Here is a 19,737-nt window from a genome sequence, read left to right as displayed (position 1 = left end):
TCTTTTTCAAATATTACTTGTAGTTTTTTTTATATTGAAAATAAATTTTCCATTTATAAAAAGTAAAACTGGATTACTTACAATTGTAGTTAATTGTTTCTTCAAAAAATATAAGTAAATGTTTTCAAATCAAATAAATATATAAAAATTATCGCTGTAGTAAATCGTTTCGAGAAGATATTAATATATGTTTTTAAAACTTTAGAAATAGGATTTTTTAATATAAATAAATGAAAAACGTAATAATAATAATAGGTTTTTTTTTGTTTTTGAAATATTAGTAAGTATTTATGAAAAATTAATAATAATAATAATTATAACTATTGTAAATTTATTCTTTGGTGAATATTACAGAATTGTTTTAAATTGCTGTTACTTTGCTTGCATGTCACATAGATACATTAGTATCGATTGGGACTTCTATGTCAGATGTACAGTAGTATATAATATGAAAATAATAAAATAAACAGTAAAGTCATTTCATAATAAAAAATTAATTAAATTTTTAAATACATGGGTATATGAAAAAATTTTCTTATGAAATAACAAGTGCAATTAATAAAGATATTCGAGTCATAGGCTTGTTTATAATAAGGGTTGTTCAATAATTTTCCATTAATATCAATGTTTAAATAAAAAGAGTTGTTTAAACAATAGAGTTGTATTATAATAATAAGCGTTATATACGAATACACAGAGTCTGATTTGAACACAAGCACTACAAACATGGCCGCCCTACACTAACACATACTTGGCTTACACACATTCTCCATTCAAACTTCTGTTGGGACTTTTGCTGCCGCTGGAGCACTATAGACACTTTACACTACAGAACATGGTTGCACTACACTCACACATATTTGACTCTCTCTCTCTCTCTCTCGACACACATACTTGCCTCACACACATTCTCCATTCAAACTTTTGCTGGGACTTTTGCTGCCGCTGCAGCGCTATAAACATTTTACACACACTAACAAGACCCGCCCTACACTTACCTTACTCACACACATTCTTCATTGAAACTTCTGCTGCCACTTTTGCTTGCAGTCTGCTTGCACCTATGCGCGCGCACACATCACAAAATAATATTGAAAAAAAATAAAATTTAAAATAAAAAATAATATTATTATTCATATATATATATATATACGTACATATATAATAACAAAATTAATAATAACAATAAATAAATAATGAAAAAAAAAAATTATTAATAAGATATATATATATATATATATAATTGTTATATATAAATTTTATATAATTTTATATATAAATTATAAATTTTATTTCCGTGTGGGTTCATACAATTATTGTTGTTCAGTAATTTTTAATAATCAATGATTTTGAAATTTCAATAAAACATACGACGAAAACAAAGAATACACGACGTTCGTTGACTAGACCTAGATGTTTTTATTCATATTTCAAACAACAGATCCGAATATAACTTGCTTGGAAGCATTAGGTTTCTTAGACCGTCAGTTATTAGGGAGTTTCTGTTTTACAGATTGACAAATACAAGACAAAATTTGAAGATGATACTTATTTTTCGTCAAACACTACTTTTAACGTTTTTCAAATCAATACTAGTAAAATTCTTTACCTAAACTTTAATTATATAAGTCTGAACATAATTTCGTGGACTTTGATGTTTTGTATAAAAAAAGTCACGAATATAGACAATCCATATATTTATTTGTATAAACTCATTATTATGTAACATGTGGCTTCTTTCGTGACATCAGTATGTATATGTAATAGGAGAATTGGCTCGATTGGTGACATAGAAAATGTTACCAAAGTAGACACATTATGCTTTATTGCCTGTATGTCTAGAACAAATGAGTATATTCAATTTTTTCTTGAAAAGACACTATTCATCGTGATGTCCTTCATCGTTTTCAGAAAAAAAAAAAAAGATGTCACCAAAGTAGCCATTCAACAAATATATGTATATAGATATATAATCTTCAAGTCGTTCAACCAAAAAAATTATTTAACATTTTTTTTTCTTTGATAAATTTTTCTTTGAATTATTCAATTTCAAGGGTTCTCCTTCAACTTTTGTTTGCAAGACTGAAATAATTATTATCAAGTAATTATATATGCAACATATTTTTATTCAAAAAAATCTTTACCTGCATCCTTTGTATTTATCTTGGATGATGATTCACCACCTTTATTCTCATTCATTTTTTATGAAGAAATGAACAAATAAATTATTATTAATATTATTATTATTATTATTTTTACCGATTTCATCAACATCATCATCAATTTTTCTTTTAGCGTCAATTATTGGATTGTATCCTTTCGGTATTTTCTGTTTTGCTAATGTTGTATCATTTCCAATTATTTTTATTTCCTCCATTTTTTTTACTACAAAATTTGGTACAGCACCGTTTGGTTTGGTGGCCGGACTCGAAGAGAACAGAGCGGAGTCTCAAGAGACAAGAAGAGAGAGATTTCTCTATTACATACATATATATTGTAACGAAATTTATTATTTCGTGGGTTCTCGAAATAAATAATCATCGGAAAGAATACAGATTATTTATTTGTTAACGCTTGCGTGTTAATAACCAATGGGAGTTGGTTATTAATAAATGAAGGATCACTAGTGCAAGGCTCTGTGTAGGGTCAAGACTATTATACATGACATCAATGGGGCGCCTGTTCGATGTTTATAAGATGTCTTGATACACCAAACCATATCGCGGTGAATGCTCCACTCCTCCGTCGAAGAGACGAACTCACCGAAGGCTGCGAAGCCCGATCGTAAACCTATTGAACTGCGGGCTAAAAAAGCGTGCTGCCCATGTCTGGGGGCAATAGGTAGGAGAGTGCTCCTGAGTGGGGTGAGAGCTCACAGCAGCTAAGCACTGAACGTCGTCGTTAGACGACACAACTTGTCTGGCTCTCGAACTGATTACTACCTTCTCTTTACTGGCTCTCTTGGTTCACTACTGGTTCTCTCGACATCGTTTGGATCTCTCGTAAAGGCTCTCTAGGTATCAGACGTTAAGTCCTGGTGAAACTCTGCCCGAATTTCCAATGACGAACTAATACTAATGATCACGCTATATGGTTCTCTGATTATAATAATAATTATCATTATATTATTCTCGCTGCGCGATGTGCATGTGATGGTTAGACTATCACCACACATAAGAGTGTCGGTGTGAGTTCACAAATGGATCGCTGTAAATAATAACAATAATAATAATATTGAGATACATTATTATTGCAATGGCAACGTATGTGTAAGACCTGGTCGCGATGGATCGCTGTATGGTTCCGTATACAAAATACATATCTCACGTGTAGACTATTTGCTCCCACACTTACGATACTTGTGACGTAGGTCTTTTACTATAGTATATTCGCAATGTAATATGGGCGTATGTAACACACTATGCTTGGTTCACGATGGTTTCCTCAGGTTTGGTTACGTATTTCATAATCCAATCAGGTGGACCGCGCCCCTCTACCATTTCTAAGACTGAGTTAGGCTCCCGAAACAGTTCTCGTGACTCCCACGGTTGTTGACTTCCGAGATAACCAACATGGCTCCCCCCGGTGATTTAGAGGAGGGTGGTGAGAAATCCTCGTTGTTAACCTTGGCCGATAGTTCTTGCCGCGCCGGTCAGAAAATCGGTTACAATATACACAAGTAATACCTTGCTGACGATGTCACATGACAGGTCAATGTGGTGGGAGACATCAAATATGCGCAGGATAATTCTATCTCGCTACAACTTACAGTATGATTCCCTAAAATCGTAACTTGGCTTGTCATTTGGACATGAAATTCAATAATATAGACAGCTGGATCACGATAAGTAGCATTCAATATTTTTGTTGATCCACCAATTATCTCGATTATGTCATTTATTCTTATTTTTGGAACCCAATCTTCAGCCATGGTACCCGACATTAATATTTTAATTCTCGTCTCACTGTCATTATTCAAGTCGAACTTAAAAACCTTTTTCTAATCTGCATTTACCGATTTTATACCTTCATCTTATCGATGTATCGATATTTCTACATAGTAAAAAAAAAATTAATTATCATTTAAATGGTTATATATATATATATATATATACTTTTTTTTTATTTTATACTAAAGTATAGTTTTTATACTATTCTTTTTTGTAAATATTGTGAATAGATTGTAAATATAATTTTTTGTAACTAAGATTTTAAGCAATGTAAATTTAAACTTACAGATTTTTCTCGAAATGTCGGAATTCATTGATCTCTTCGTCTGAAGTAAAATTGATTTCACTCATTATTGATGTTTCAAGTTGTTATTTTATCAATAATTTATTTAAGATGTTAATCAATAATTTATATATTATATGATTTATTTATTTATTTGACGTTTTTTTGTATAGCTCATTAATAAGTCAATTTTATGTCAAATACGAATAATATGTATAATAAACTGATATAAATTTGAAAAATAAAAGAAAGCAATTTGTTGATATTATTAACAACCAAAAACATTAGAAAAGACATGAGAGTAAGAGAGATAAAGAAATTAATAGTTCATTTATTTATTTTCAAATAACAATAGACAAAGAAAAAATAATAAATTACATGAGAATGATAAAGAAAACGAAATAACCAATCAAATCTTAGGAAGATCGATGACAACTGTCCTTTTTATATAAGGAATAATAATTGATGATTCTATTATTCCGTCATGGTTAAATTGAAATAGAAAAATTGTACAAATATAATTTTCATAAATCATTATGAGTTAAACAGAATTAGTGAAATAGAAACAAAATATAAATTCACGATTTATGTCCCCGAAAGCCTCAATTTTATATGAGCTTTTTATTTATTCATCATAACTTTAATAATCGAAAGACGTGAAACATAGAAAAAATGGCAAAATTTTGGAGTATAAAGTTGAATAATTTGCTGGCGAAAAAAAAAAAAAAAATTGTAAGCCATCTAGACGCGCGGGTTCATTATGTGTCATCATCTTCAGCGTGTAGCTGTATTTTTTTTTTTCTTATTTTCACACAATTATTGTTGTTCAGTAATTTTCAATAATCAATTTTTATGAAATTTCGATATATCGATTTTTTTTTCTTAATTTAATAATGACCAACGATAAAACTCATCAAGTAGAGAAAAAAGTTCAATTAAAATTTTTTGATATATCTAATAGTTTTCGAGTTATCTTACTGATATTTTTCTGGTGTTGGTGGTAATGTGTTTCGTGATTTATGATATAATGGAGCTAAGAAAAAGATGTAGCTAAGTAAAATATTTTGGCTGGTAAAAGTATGTACGTATTGTTTGTTTGGCTGTGATTACAACTAAGTAAAATACATAATAGCTAGTAAAAAATTGAACTAGTAAAAATATGTAGATATTGTGTGTTTTGCTATAATTGAAACCGAGTAAAATATCAAGTGGCTAAATGAAAAACCTAAGGAAAAAATGCAGCTGAGCGAAAAATTGAGCTGGTAAAAATATATTCAGCTATAATTGAGACTAAGTAAAAAGTCTAGCGGCTGAGTAAAAAATCTAGCTGTTCTATCGATTACCGTTATTAAAATCCATAAAAGATATCGAAATTTTCATCAGGATATTTTTTCTCTTTGACGAGCTTATATTATACGTATTAAAAAAGGTACTCTTTAGTTGACATCTAAAATTATTTCTTAACTAAAAAGTACCTTTATCAATATACTACACGGAAAAACATTTTCAGCAAATTTTGCTATGGCGCCATATCATTGAGGGTCTATCTTCTAACTATTAAAATATTTACTATCACGTTAACAGAAGAAAACAATTTTTGCTTTGAAAAATTAAAATAAACCATAACATTTTATATAATGTTTTTTTTTTGCTATGTTCAGAAAAAAAATTACAACGCATTAAGAAATTTTTACCGAGGCCAAATTTATAAGTTAAAATAATCTAGCCTAAAAATTACATTGTACCATAGCAAAATATATTTATTTTTTTTTTTGCTTTGTTATTCATAAAATTTTACGTTGTTGCTGTGGACATAATTAAAATGATCCTCTGAAAATTTACAATGTGCCATAGTAAAAATTTAATTCTCTTAGAAATCCTATAGGTGTCACTGATAAATATAAAGCAACATAGTTAAAATTACAATGGGCCATAGCAAAAGCAATGACAGACTCAGAAATATCAACCACCCCCACTTTTTAGCCGACTGCGCAGGCGTGTCTTTGCTTAAGTTTAAGTTGTTAATGAAAAACAAACAAATGTTAGCTTTTGTAAATGTTGTTGTGGCGCAGCGGATAACGCGTAGGAATTCTGTTCGGAAGGTTTGGGGTTCAAACCCTGGTTTAGGTTAATAAATGAAATAAAATAAAATAAAAAAAAATGAAATAAAAAAAAAACAAATAAATAAATTATAGATATTGACAATAAAAAAAAAAATTTTTATAATATTTTCAATAAATGGAATAAATTTTGCGTTTGACCATAACAAAAATTACTATGGTACACAAAAAAAAAAATAGCCACGCCCACACGATATTTTGCTATGGCCCATATGAAAATATCATGAAACCGATAGATGGCGCAGCTCAGCTATGGGCCATTGAAAATTTGCTATGTTTTTTTCGTAAAAAAAAATAAAAAATTCTCTCCGTGTATAATAAACTTAACAATAATAAATTCAAATATTTTTGATCAAGTATACCATTCTTCCTTTACTTTGATGAAAAAAGTATAAATAAATTATATTGTAAAATTATTGTACAATTACAATAATAATTTTGGTCTTTAAACTCACACATCTATATCTATTTCTCTTTATTCAGAACATAAAATCACTCAGTATTATTTTAAAGAGGATAAAATGAAAATCACATTGCGCGTGCATATTGCCTGTGACCGGGCTCACTGCAGTTGTGGTACTTGGCTCATTCAATAGCAAAATGTCGATTGACTTAAAAATAAAACCTAAATATCCCACAAAAATCAAGGAAATATCAGTGAATAGTTGCGGTTGATAAAATCATTGAAAATTCTTAGCTATTGATGAATAATTTAATCTATAAGGAAAAAAAATTCATTGACTAAATATTCTTCGGTGAACATAAACGATTTAAATAATAACGGATATTGTAACGAAATTTATTATTTCGCTAGTTTTCGAAATAAATAATCCAAAAGAAAGAGCTTGTTATGGAATAATGAGTTCTGATTATTTATTTGTTGTCGATTAGATTATTCATAACTAATAGGAGTTGGTTATTAATGATTCAAAGGATCACTGCTCAAGCTCTGTGGAGGGTCAACTCTGTTCAAATTTCCAATTACAGACTAATATTAATGATCACGTCGTATGGCTCTCTTATAATAATCCTAATTATTATACTACTACTCATAATTGTAGTTCACGATGGTTCGCTGTAAAAAATAACAATAATAATAATATTGGGATATATTATTATTGCAATGGCAACGTATGTGTAAGACCTGGTCACGATGGCTTGCTGTATGGTTCCCTATACAAAATACTCATTTCATATGTAGAATATTTGCTCCCACACGTATGATACTTGTGACCTCAGTATTTTCTTATAGTATAGTCGCAATGTAATATAGGCGTATGTAACACACTATACTTGGTACATGATAGCTCCCTTCCGGTTTAGTTACGTATTTCATAATCCTATCAGGTGGACCACGCCCCTCTACCATTGATACTTCTCGCCGTGCAGGTCAGAAAGTTGGTTACAAAATGGCTTCCAACTACAGCCACCACGTAGGCCAAAAAAATCACTATGTCCAAGCTTGGCACACAAAGAGCCCACTAAAACAGCTCTAGATTCTAAGCCAAACGCTCTCGATGGTGACGAGTCACCAGTAGATCAAGAAAAGCTCTTGAAAGAGGATCCCGAAATGTTGGATGCTTTGGGTTGCCCAGAACCTCGTGGCAAATTCAATCGTGAGAACCGCTGTTTTAATTACAAACAGACTAGCCATCAATTCCGCGATTGTAAAGAACCACCAACATTGTTCTGTTACCACTGTGGTAATGTAGGGGTCACGACTATCGACTGTTCTCGATGGAACTTGGGAAACACAATTCCGGTCGCATAATTCACCCTGTGCTTACGATCTTGGACCATGCTAACCGACAAGGTTTTGCATATGATTAGGCAACCCCTGAATCCAATCTTATGCTGAAAAAATTGCAATGTTCGCTTGGTCCCAGTAAAAAGATAACTTTCTTTTTGAACATCTCCATCGGTGGAGGCTCTCTTTATGCTTTATTGGATTCCGGTGCGATGCGCACGTTCGCTGGATTAGAAGGTATTCGATTGCTTAAATGTTCTATCATTAAAAGTTCTCAGTAAAAAGGTTCTCGTAGCTAATGGCCAAGGAGAACCCATCCGACAAACGTCGATGACTCAGATTTTACTTGGCGGCCGAACGATCTTAATAGAAACCTTATGGATGCCCTCTCTGTCAAAGTCATTCATCATAGGTTTCGACTTCTTGCGAATTGCTGGGATAGGCGTGGATTTCTTTGGACAGACGTGGTTTTATCGCGACCAGCCAAATAAAACGTTCTCGTTTGATCCTGTCGAATTCATACATAGTATTATTGCATGTAATGGATTACAGATCCCGAAAGAAGACGGACAACGTTGTCTGACAGACCTGTTGGATGCAAGCATTACTCCAACCCCAGAAAGTCTACCGCTCTCTAAGCTCCCGGCTCATATAATAAACGTAGGTGATCACGAACCGATCAAGCAAAGGGTCCGTACGATGTCTCACCATAAAAAGCTTGCGATATGGTTAGAGACCAGCCTGTCCTGACTTTTCGGCTCCGTTTACATTGCAAGCTGATGCAAGTAGTGTCGGTCTCGACGCTGTTCTAACACAGGTTCAGTGCGAAAAAAAAAATTATTGCCTACTCAAGTAGAGCATTAACTGATCCCGAAAAAAAGTACACAGTTGCTGAACAAGAATGTTTAGCTGTTGTATGGTCAATAACGGAGTTCCGTAGATATTTGCTGTAATCACAGATCATAGTAGTCTACGCTGCCTCCATATTTTAAAGGATCAAAGTGGTAGATTAGCATGATGGGCTCTCGTATTGATGGAATATGATGCAATCGACGCCATCTTGTCTTTACAGAATGTGAAAGACAAATGGTATTTAAGGCGTCAAAGAGATATTCAACGCGATCCCGATAAGTTCCCGAATGGAAGGCTCAGTAATAAACAGATGTATTTTCATCGCCCAGGCTCGTTAGCCTCGCCAGAAAATACAAATCTCGACGCGTGAAAGCTAATACTCCCACGTAAGTTACAATCTTGAGCTGAATGTCATGATGATCCGCAAGCTGGATATCAAGGCGTGAACAGAACATATTGACGTTTGATCATAAGATATTTCTGGCCAGCCATATATTTTGACGTAGTCAGATACATGAGCCGCTGGGAAATATGTTAACGTTGTGAAGTAGAGCAAAGAGTTCCTGCTGGTCTTATGATGCCACGAGTAATCAATAGACCGTGAACTCTTATAACGGCCGACATTATAGGTCCGTATATACGCAGTAAGGAAGGTTACAGTAATGTTCTCGTTGTCCAAGACATGCTCACGAAATGGATTGAAATTGCTCCATTGAAAAAGGCTAACAGTGCGGATATCTTTAAAATTCTAAAAGATAACGTACTATCTCGTTGGAGTATCCCGAAAGAAACGCTCAGGGACAACGGTACTGAATTCCAGAACAAAGACATACGAGCTCTGGCTAGCCAGAAGACATGAAATTGATCATGACACCACCATAAGCGAATCCTACTAAACGGGTCAGTCGCAGTGTAAAAATGATGATACGTGCGTGTAACAGACGACCATAGAGAATAGGATGAATACCTTAGCGATATATAATTCGCTTATAGAACATGCTATCATATCTCACTACAAGAAACTCCGGCATTTGCTAACTTAGGCCGAGAGTTGGAACAGAAAGGATCACTAAGAAAGGAATTGGAAATGAATCAGGAAAGTATAGAGATAGGTTCTAGAGATTGGCTTGAATATTCAAGACGCCATGACGCTTTGAGACTAGCCTTTAAGATAGCTTTGAATAAAGCTAGTAAACGTCAGGCTGTGTAATATAATCGTAGGGATCTCAAATACGAGGTTGGACAACCTGTGCTCGGTAGAAATCGAGAATTGTCTAAAGAACAAGCATACTTAACAACATCACTACACAAATCGGTTATGGGTCCCTGGATTATTGTGAAAAAATTATTACCGACAGTGTATCGGTTGACGGATTTCTCTGGAATGAATAAAGGCAAGTTTTCAATAACAGACTTAAAACTGTATAAAAAAGGATCACATCAGATATCAAATGAATTTGATAAGCTATAAATGTTCACTGTGGGTAGAAGGGTAGTTGGTTCTGTCAGGATCGGGTCAAAACTTCCCTCCAGGAAGGGGTGTAACGAAATTTATTATTCCGCTAGTTCTCAAAATAAATAATCCTAAAAAAAAAACTTGTTATGAAATAATAAGTTCTGATTATTTATTTGTTGTTGATTGAATTATTAATAACTGATGGGAGTTGGTTATTAATAATTCAAAGGATCACTGCTCAAGCTCTGTGGAGGGTCAACTCTGTCCAAATTTCTAATGACAGACTAATATTAATGATCACGTCGTATGGCTCTCTTATAATCCTAATTATTATACTGCCACTACGTAATAATGTATGCGATTGTAGTTCACGATGGTTCGCTGTAAATAATAACAATAATAATAACATTGAGATATATTATTATTGCAATGGCAACGTATGTGTAAGACCTGGTCACGATGGTTTGCTGTATGGTTCCCTATACAAAATACTCATTTCATATGTAAAATATTTGCTCCCACACGTATGATACTTGTGACGTCAGTATTTTCTTATAGTATAGTCACAATGTAATATAGGCGTATGTAACACACTATACTTGGTTCATGATAGCTCCCTTCCGGTTTAGTTACGTTTTTCATAATCCTATCAGGTGGACTGCGCCCCTCTACCATTTCTAAGACTGAGTTAAGTTCACGTTTTGTTCTCGTTACTCCTACGGCTGTTGATTTCCAAGATAACTAACATGGCTTCCTCCGGTGATTTAGAGGATGATGGTGAGAAATCCTCGGTGTGAACCTTGGCTCGTTCTCGCCGTGCAGGTCAGAAAATTAGTTACAATGTATTCTAAATTTTTTATTTCAAATCAGTTATCATGATATCAAAGATAAAGCTGTTAAAAGTAGAATTATTGTAATTCGAAAGAAATGATGATTAGATTGTAAAATCCAAAAAATATTCAAAGAATTTAATTCTATAATTGCAGCATCGAGACTTTTAGGACGGAAAAATGTTTTTACTGATCATCTTCCAACACCCCCTTGGATCCACACAGTTCCAACTCAAGTAAGTATCTATGACCAACAGATTTGTATATTAATTTAGAGCCATTAATCTAACACATTTTATGGGGTGACGTTATCAGTTCAACTTGGGATATGAATAAAAAAAAGGCCGTACCCAAATTCAGGCCCGTAGCACTTCATGCTGCCCCCCGTGGGGGCTTATTGTGGATGCTTTGTCTTTCTACTATTCGTAGTTCTCTCTGAATTTGTGTACTTTTGGCTAGATTTGCCAAGTTCTAAATAAGGGACTTGGTTTTTTTTCGTGAAATTATTTTTTTTTTCCAAGTTTTTTTTCTAAATTTTTTCTTTTGTTTTTTTTTCTAATTTTTTTTAAAGTTGAATTCTTATATGATTCAATAATTCATGTCGAATATTTCCTTCATTTACATTTAACCCAAAAATTTAGCTAGTAAAATAAGCTAGGTATTAATTGTATGGCTATTATTAAGGCTAAGTAAAATATCTAGCAGCTGAGTAAAAGATTTGGCTGGTGAAACAACGTAGATATTGTCTGTTTGGCTATAATTAAGGCTAAGTGAAAAATCTAACGGCTGAGTGAAAAATTTGGCTAATAGAATAATGTAGATGATATATCGTAGCCGGATTATTTGTTAGACAATCCAATATTGCCCTATAAAATAACCCTTCTAGATATGTAATTGAAGTAACCCTGTTTATCCTGCTCAGCGAAGAAACATTAGAAACGTAGGGAGATAATTTTGCGTAATGTAGGGAGATGTAAGAGAAAGCCCGTGAAATACGCGAAAAAAGTACACAAATTAAACACACATAATTTATAAAAACTTGAGTCAGACACAAATAATATAATGTTAAATAAAATGGTAAATTTATTATTAAACTGCCACAACTTTACCAATAGTATTGATGTTGAGTAAAAGATAGTTCAATTTGGACTGACGTGGACCGTGAGATAATTGACGGACTTGTGTAACACTGAATTTACAATAAAAATTATACCGAAGATCATTTTTACATATGTTTAATTTAACAATTACATAAACGCTTTACCGTATTTTACAGATCGTAGTTAAGACCAAATTCATGACCACGAGGTCGTTGATTTCTATATTTAAAATAATTAATTATTTTTAGTAAGTAAATTAATGTTTAAATTAGCCAACTATAAAAATAATTTAACACCAAGTATGCACTCAAATTTAAATTAAAGAGAACAAGACAATTTAAACCATGCGGTCAGAATTTATTACAAGTTAAATCCAAGATGATTTCAATAAGTTCAAATTCATAATTTACGTAACCAAATATTACGTAAATCTAATTGAAAATATTTAAGCAAAATGTATCAATAAAGATATTGAATAAATTTAACTTACAGTTCTTTCGGCTGGTGACTTTTAAAATTATTCTAAGACTTTTGAAGCACGAATTAAAGCAGTTACAGCTGGTAGTCACGGGATCAGAGATCCCAGTGAACTGATCGATATATTGGGTCAGTGGCACAAGCTGACCGTAGGGTAGGTCGGAAATATTCGGGGGTGCTCGGGGATGCGTTTGCTCCCTCAAATATTACCCTTATAATCCATAAGATGGAGCTAGGGGTATCCAATTGTTCCCTGAATATCTAATTTTATAAAATACGAGGGGGAAGTCACTTGTGTAATCTGGTGTACATCGGAAGAAGAATCTTCAATAATCTCTTGTAATCTTACAGAAATGATTACGAAAAAATCGTGTAATCGATGTATTCTAAGGTACTCTTGTAATCTTTTATAATCATCAATAATCTTCAAAAATTTTATGTAATCACCAGTAATCTTACGTCGTATATCTGTAATCTGCGAAAATTTCTTGTAATCTTGACATGATTACAGAAAATCTCAGTAATCTTCCCTTCTCTGTCTTCAAATCGCGCATGCGCGTGTATACAGGCACATGTATAGTATGCTAATTTTTTTTTTTTTTTTTATTAGTTTTTCATTATTTTTTTTTTGTTTGATTACGTGTGATTACCAAAAAAAGTAATCTCATTGATTGCATGATTACAGGTAATCTGTAATCTAGTGTAATCTTCAATAATCTTGTGTAATCTTTTTGAAATCGTTGAATTTTAAGTGTAATCATAAAAAATTACTGGGATACTTCGTGATTACAAAAAAAGTAATCTTGTGTAATCATTGGAAAGATTACATGATTACTGGTAATCTGTAATCTGGTGTACACTAAATTTTGTAGAGACTTCCCCCTCGATAAAATATAATATATCCAAAATTAAAAAAAGTTCAGCGCTTACTGCAGGACATTACATAGATATTGATTGTTCGGCTGTTATTAAGGCTAAGCAAAATATCTAGCAGCTAAGTAAAATATCGAGCAGCTAAGTAAAAAATCTTGCTTTTCACGAAAAAAAACTAAGTCCCTTATTTTCAACTTTGCACAACTAGATAAAATATATAGAGAATCACGAACGGTAGAAAGGTCATAATGGACGATAGATCACGTCTCTCACAACAGAGTGAAACGGGCCTGAATTTGGATATTGCCAGAAAAAATTCATGATTTTTACCCAATGTCAAATTATATTTTTATGTTATTTAGATGTAAAACTAAAGTAAGCTGCGTTTATTGGTATTTTACAACATTTAACGCCCGAGCAATTTCTTTCAATGATTTTTTTTCGATTATATTATCAATTGATACGTCTATTTTAATATTAGAAACTTTCAAGATTATATCAAATTTTTTTCGATTTTGTCTAATGAGATTATAGACTATATCGAACTTAACATAAAAAACGGAATTCTGTACAACTATATAATATCGAATTTTTTCAGTATACTAGAGATTAATTGTAATGATCCTGAAAAGTAGTTCAATATTTAATTGTCATTGATGAATCACTAACATTTTTCGAACACTAGAATGCAAAACACATGAAACCCCACCACTTACGATACGCAAAATGTTTAATTTCACACACCAGATGTCTAGCGATGCGCGAAGATGTTCCTTTGTAACTTGCGATATCTTAAACGTTCGCACACTACTCGCCATCTATTACAGGCGGTGAATAAAACCTTTGCACATTGCTAGCCATCTGTGTGAAAGAAATTTCAATGTTCGAGAATCCTGAAGATTAGCATTTTACGGGTTTTACATGCTCTCGTTGGAAAAATTATATTTAGATACATTGGGTCAAAGCAGCATCTTGGGCACCATAGAATTATAGTGGAGCACGAGACTGAAGTTGAGTCGAGATATTTTATTTTTACGAGCAAACGATGGAGTTGTGGACCGTCGGAGCCATCGAGTTTTTTTGACGAGTTAAATTGCGAAGCTCACAGTCCTGTTAGGTTACGTGATTCTCCGTCAAAACAGCTTATAGGCACGAGAGACACATGACTCTTCACGATAGGCCTTGGTAAAAATAAACACAAGACTTAGAAAAAAAATGCTCTGTGTTACGTGAAAGTAAAGTTATTTATTGAAAAAATGAGATATTGTTGATTATACCGTAAGACCACGTAAGAAAAAATATTTGAAATACTGGTTGACACTTCACGTGTGATTGTTTATTGAGCTTAAATTGTTGTTGATGTTGTTTACACGACTGTTATCCAGAAAGATATTGCAAGTTCATAGTGAAATATTAAAAAGACTAATGAGGTGGTCCTAGTTGCTGTCGAGATATTTATGAATAAGATGTTGAAATGTTTATGCATATTCGGGATACTTATTGAAATACTGGAGTTTATTTGTAACCACACCAATCAAGTCAATCACCAAAGTGATTTGAAAATCATGTTTTGTAACATAATTGTAACAAGGGATCTAAAACTGTAAGTACAGCAAGTAATTGTGAATTATCATGAGACAAAATACAATCATCGTCTAATTTTTTCCCATCTGATGAATTACTTTCATCTTCTGTTGCCAAAGAAGTTTTTTATCGTCTTCAAAAGTACAAAAAATACATAGTCATATTCAGTGTTGCCATATTAGTGGTTTTCCCACTAAATTTTGTGGTTTTTTTTCAGATTTAGTGGGTAATCTAGTGGGCAGTTTTTGTTTAGTGGTTTTTTTAGTGGGAAATTTTTTTTTTGTTGGTTTTTTAGTGGGTAGATTTCACTGGTTACATTTTTAAGTTGTTTGGTTCTAAACTTGTAATTGGTTCAGATGGTGTCAAAGAACAATACAAAGAAGAAGAAGAAGAAGGTCAAGACTTTATTTGAAGCATAAAAATATCTTTTTTAATATCCTTTACGATTATATACATATTTATAAAATGTATAATAATATTTTAATATAAAATTACCAACAATATTTAAACATATATAGATATATAAAACGCATATTAATATTTCATTATCATATCATAAGAAAAAACAAATACATTTAAAATGTATTGACACTATATCTGTAAAATAATAATAAAATTTAAAAAAAAATTACAATTCATTTCCTTTTTTTTTTCTTTTTTTGCTTTTTTGAGTAAATTTTAAAGTTTTCAAAAGTTTAGTGGGTAAGTAGCTCAATCTAGTGGTTTTTCATAACATTTTTAGTGGGAAGATGGCTACCGAGTCTGGCAACACTGGTCATATTATTCGAAAAGAAAAAGATGAAGAAAGGAAACGTAAATTAGTTTTGGAAGATTTCAAAATATATCGTTTACATCGGTGACAGATAAACTACCAATTGATACATCAGTATATCTGAGAAAAGGTAAAGGGTCTGCAAATTCCTTTGATGAATTAGTTGTAACTTTTTCATTTGATCAACTAGAATGTAAAATTTTTCAAGTACTCGCAGCTAAAAAAACAACTGATAATCCCGAGTGGAAATTTAGTTAAGGTCCTGATCAGAACCGGATCAGGGAACCTGATTTCAAATCAGAACCGGATCAGGAATCCTGTCCAGGAACGGATCAGAATGTAACGCTCTTTTTCAGGATTCTGATCAGAACCGCATCAGGAAACCTGGCCAGATTGTAGGGTTAGAGCCAGGATACCTGAATAGGAATGGATCAGAATTCCTGACTAGAATATAACCAGGAATCCTGTTCAGGATCGGATCAGAATGTAACGCTTTTTTTTAGGATTCTGATCAGAATCGGATCAGGATAACTGATCAGGAATGGAACAGGATTCCTGATCTGAAACGGATCAAGTAATTCTAAAAAAAAATTAATTTTTATTATTTGATGTTTTGTAAATCAGCTAACTAATTTACTATAGCAATGTTAATGATGAAACAGGTTGAATGATAAGATTTTATATACCTAACATAACTTAAATTACCTAACCACTAGCGGGACGCGAACTCGGATCGTTCAGATTACAACTACGGGCCTTAACACGCGCGGCCATGCCGTCTATCGATGATCGGATGTGATTTTTTGCTTTCATAAATTACATCAACTGAAAAAAACTTAAATTAGAATTTGCGACGTAAATTTAACGTAAAAATAAAATATAACAATTTATTCAATTGTCCCTTGTCATTTTGTTTTAGAATTAAAATTAAAATTAAATCCAAAAAATATTTTTCCTGATAATATTCTGGTCAGAATCTGTTCAGGATACATTCAGGTTTTCTGTTCCTTTCCTGAACAGGAAAACTGAATAAAAAAAATTAAATTATTTGATAAATTTTTCCTGATAGTATCCTGGTCATAATCTGTTCAGAAAACCTTATTCAGGATACATTCAGGTTTCCTGTTCCTCTCCTGAACAGGAAAACTGAATAAAAAAAATTAAATTATTTGATAAATTTTTCCTGATAGTATCCTGGTCATAATCTGTTCAGAAAACCTTATTCAGGATACATTCAGGTTTCCTGTTCCTCTCCTGAACAGGAAAACTGAATAAAAAAAATTAATTTATTTGATAAATTTTTCCTGATAGTATTCTGGTCAGAATCTGTTCAGGAAACCTTATTCAGGATACATTCAGGTTTCCTGTTCCTTTCCTGAACAGGATTGGATAAGCTTACCTGACTTAAGGAAATCGTAAGGTGTCCTGACCAGGTTCGGGTCAGGAATAAGTCAGGTTTCCTGAATAAGGAATCCTGATCCGTTTCTGATCAGGGTTTGAGGTCAAATAGGGCATCCTGAAAATTTTTCCACTCCGGATGATGTATCAATAACAAATCAACTTTCTTTACAAAATCTATATATTGAGTTATAACATCAAAACATAAAACCTTAATTTTCGTATACAAAAGTAACACATTTTTTACCTATTTTTGAAGAACAAAATACGTAAAATAAGAAGTATAAATAAAAAAAATTAGGCGGTTATTTCAAAATTAAATTTACAAACTATTGTAAGAATATCGCCGAATTTGTTTTATTTATACTTTTTATTTTACACCCCAGGTAGGAAGTGACGACGGGCACAAGCCAGAAGCAAGAAGACTAGAAATACAGGAGGACGAACTTGCCTCAAAAAACCGTATCGCTATACGGTCGCCGTGATAAGGGGCGCTAGACAACGTGCGCGACTTATCCCTTTTTACAATACAATACAAACATACTCTGACAAACACTAATAGAGCATTATACACATGATGTTTGTTAGAGTATGTTTGTATTGTGCGCATTGTAAAAAAGCGATACGCGCATGCTACCGGTACTAGCGCCCCTCACTTTTGCGGCGACCATATAGCGATACGGTTTTTATATACAGGCGAGATAGGGAGTAAGTCCTCCTCTATTTCTAGTCTTCTTGTCTGCAAGCCTGGGACAAGCCTCCTAACCCGGCTCTCGGGCCTGTATCAAGACTGGAACGATTATAAAAATATGAAGAAACGATTATTATTACTTTATTATTATTGACATTATTTTTTTTTACGCGATACAATTTGAATTAACGATAATGAATTGAACGAAAATAAGCGGCGTAGCGGAGGATCGATCCTAGATCTCTCACGCGGAATTCCAGTGCTGTATCATGTCAACCAACGGGGTATTCATGAATGAGTCAGTAAAAATTTTTGATATAAATTAATTTATTCGATACTTAATACACAGTCTTTGTAAAAGTCTGGCACGATAGTCAAAACCTAATAATTGTTATTTAAAATTTCTATTTTATAACCTATACATCTAATAATTATAATTTTTTTTTAATTGAATATATGCACAAGTCAAGTCTCGTGTCAGCCTTGGCAACACTAGCTTGACAAAAAGCTTGTGTGAGGCCGGGGAAAACAAAAAAAAAAGGCTTGACACCAGCTTGGATTATTGAGGCCTGTGTGAGGCCGGTCAAAAACAACGGGGGGAGTCTTGTATCAAGCCTGTGTTAACGAGGCTCATGTGAGGCCGGGGAAAACAATAGGCACAAGCTTGTATCAAGCCTGTGCTCCCAGGGCTTGATACACGACCCTCGCACAAGCCTGGCACAGTTGTTCAAGCTCGAGAACTCCTACCTGGGATATTTTGTTTATTAAAATGGAAAAAAGTAAGTTACTTCTGTATAGAAATATTTAGTGATGCCGCGAGACGAGACGAGACGAGAGTCGGCCCTCTCTCGTCTCGTCTCGACTTTAAAAGATCGTCTCTCGTCTCGTCTCGTCTCTCGTGACGAGAGAAAATTTGTCTCTCGTCTCGAATATTCTCGTCTCTCGTCAGCTATCTCTCGTCTCGTCTCGACTTCTCTCGGTCAACAATTTATTTTTGGTAGTTTTATTTACAATATAAAATAATTTCTGCGTGCGCAGCTTCGAAGCAAGGTCATACAAAATTGTCAAAAGGCTGAAACGCTCTTTTTTTCTCTATATTAAATTAATTTATTTGTTCAAAAACAATAATTTTTATCTTGTAAATTGATACGTGGTTTTTTATAAAGACAATAAAACAATATATAACAAAAGTTATTTAGTATAAAGATCAAACTATTGAAATGTATCAAGCTGAATGGTAACATAACCTCCAACATAGTGAGTGTAACCGAGTGTTGGATATTATATCCTCTTACATCTATCGAGGTGGTTAGCATTAATATAACAAGGATCTTGTGATGAGAGTGTGGCATATATATAACAAATTTGATTAAATTAATAAGCGGTGAAAAGTTATATAATTATAGAGTTGTATCGCTGTCTCTGTCTTATGCGTTTTTTCTTTCTCTCTCACTCATGTGATATGAATTGTGATATTATCATCATTCATCAGTGATTTACATATACATTTAGAAATAATTTTCAAAGCTGTTGTGTTGCTGGGGCTGATCATCTAGTGACATGACATATGCTTGGGTTGGCAAAACTGTTACTTAAATACTAGT

At 32.9% G+C, this 19,737-nt stretch overlaps 1 protein-coding gene across 4 annotated transcripts in view; it reads left to right on the top strand.

Annotated features, from left to right (window-relative positions):
* The window catches only part of LOC122849215 (anoctamin-8-like), a 317,470-nt gene that overhangs the window by 54,339 nt on the left and 243,394 nt on the right, over window positions 1-19,737 (top strand). For all 4 annotated transcript variants that reach the window (XM_044147874.1, XM_044147875.1, XM_044147873.1 and 1 more), the window contains one exon: window positions 11,395-11,474. In XM_044147874.1, the coding sequence (XP_044003809.1) occupies window positions 11,395-11,474 (80 nt within the window). The remainder of the gene's footprint in view (window positions 1-11,394; window positions 11,475-19,737) is intronic.

This window comes from Aphidius gifuensis, linkage group LG2, assembly GCF_014905175.1.
Source record: "Aphidius gifuensis isolate YNYX2018 linkage group LG2, ASM1490517v1, whole genome shotgun sequence".
NCBI classification, from domain to species: Eukaryota; Metazoa; Arthropoda; class Insecta; order Hymenoptera; family Braconidae; genus Aphidius; species Aphidius gifuensis.
Note: the sequence above shows the minus strand (reverse complement) of the source record. Positions and strands in the feature narration are given on the sequence as shown.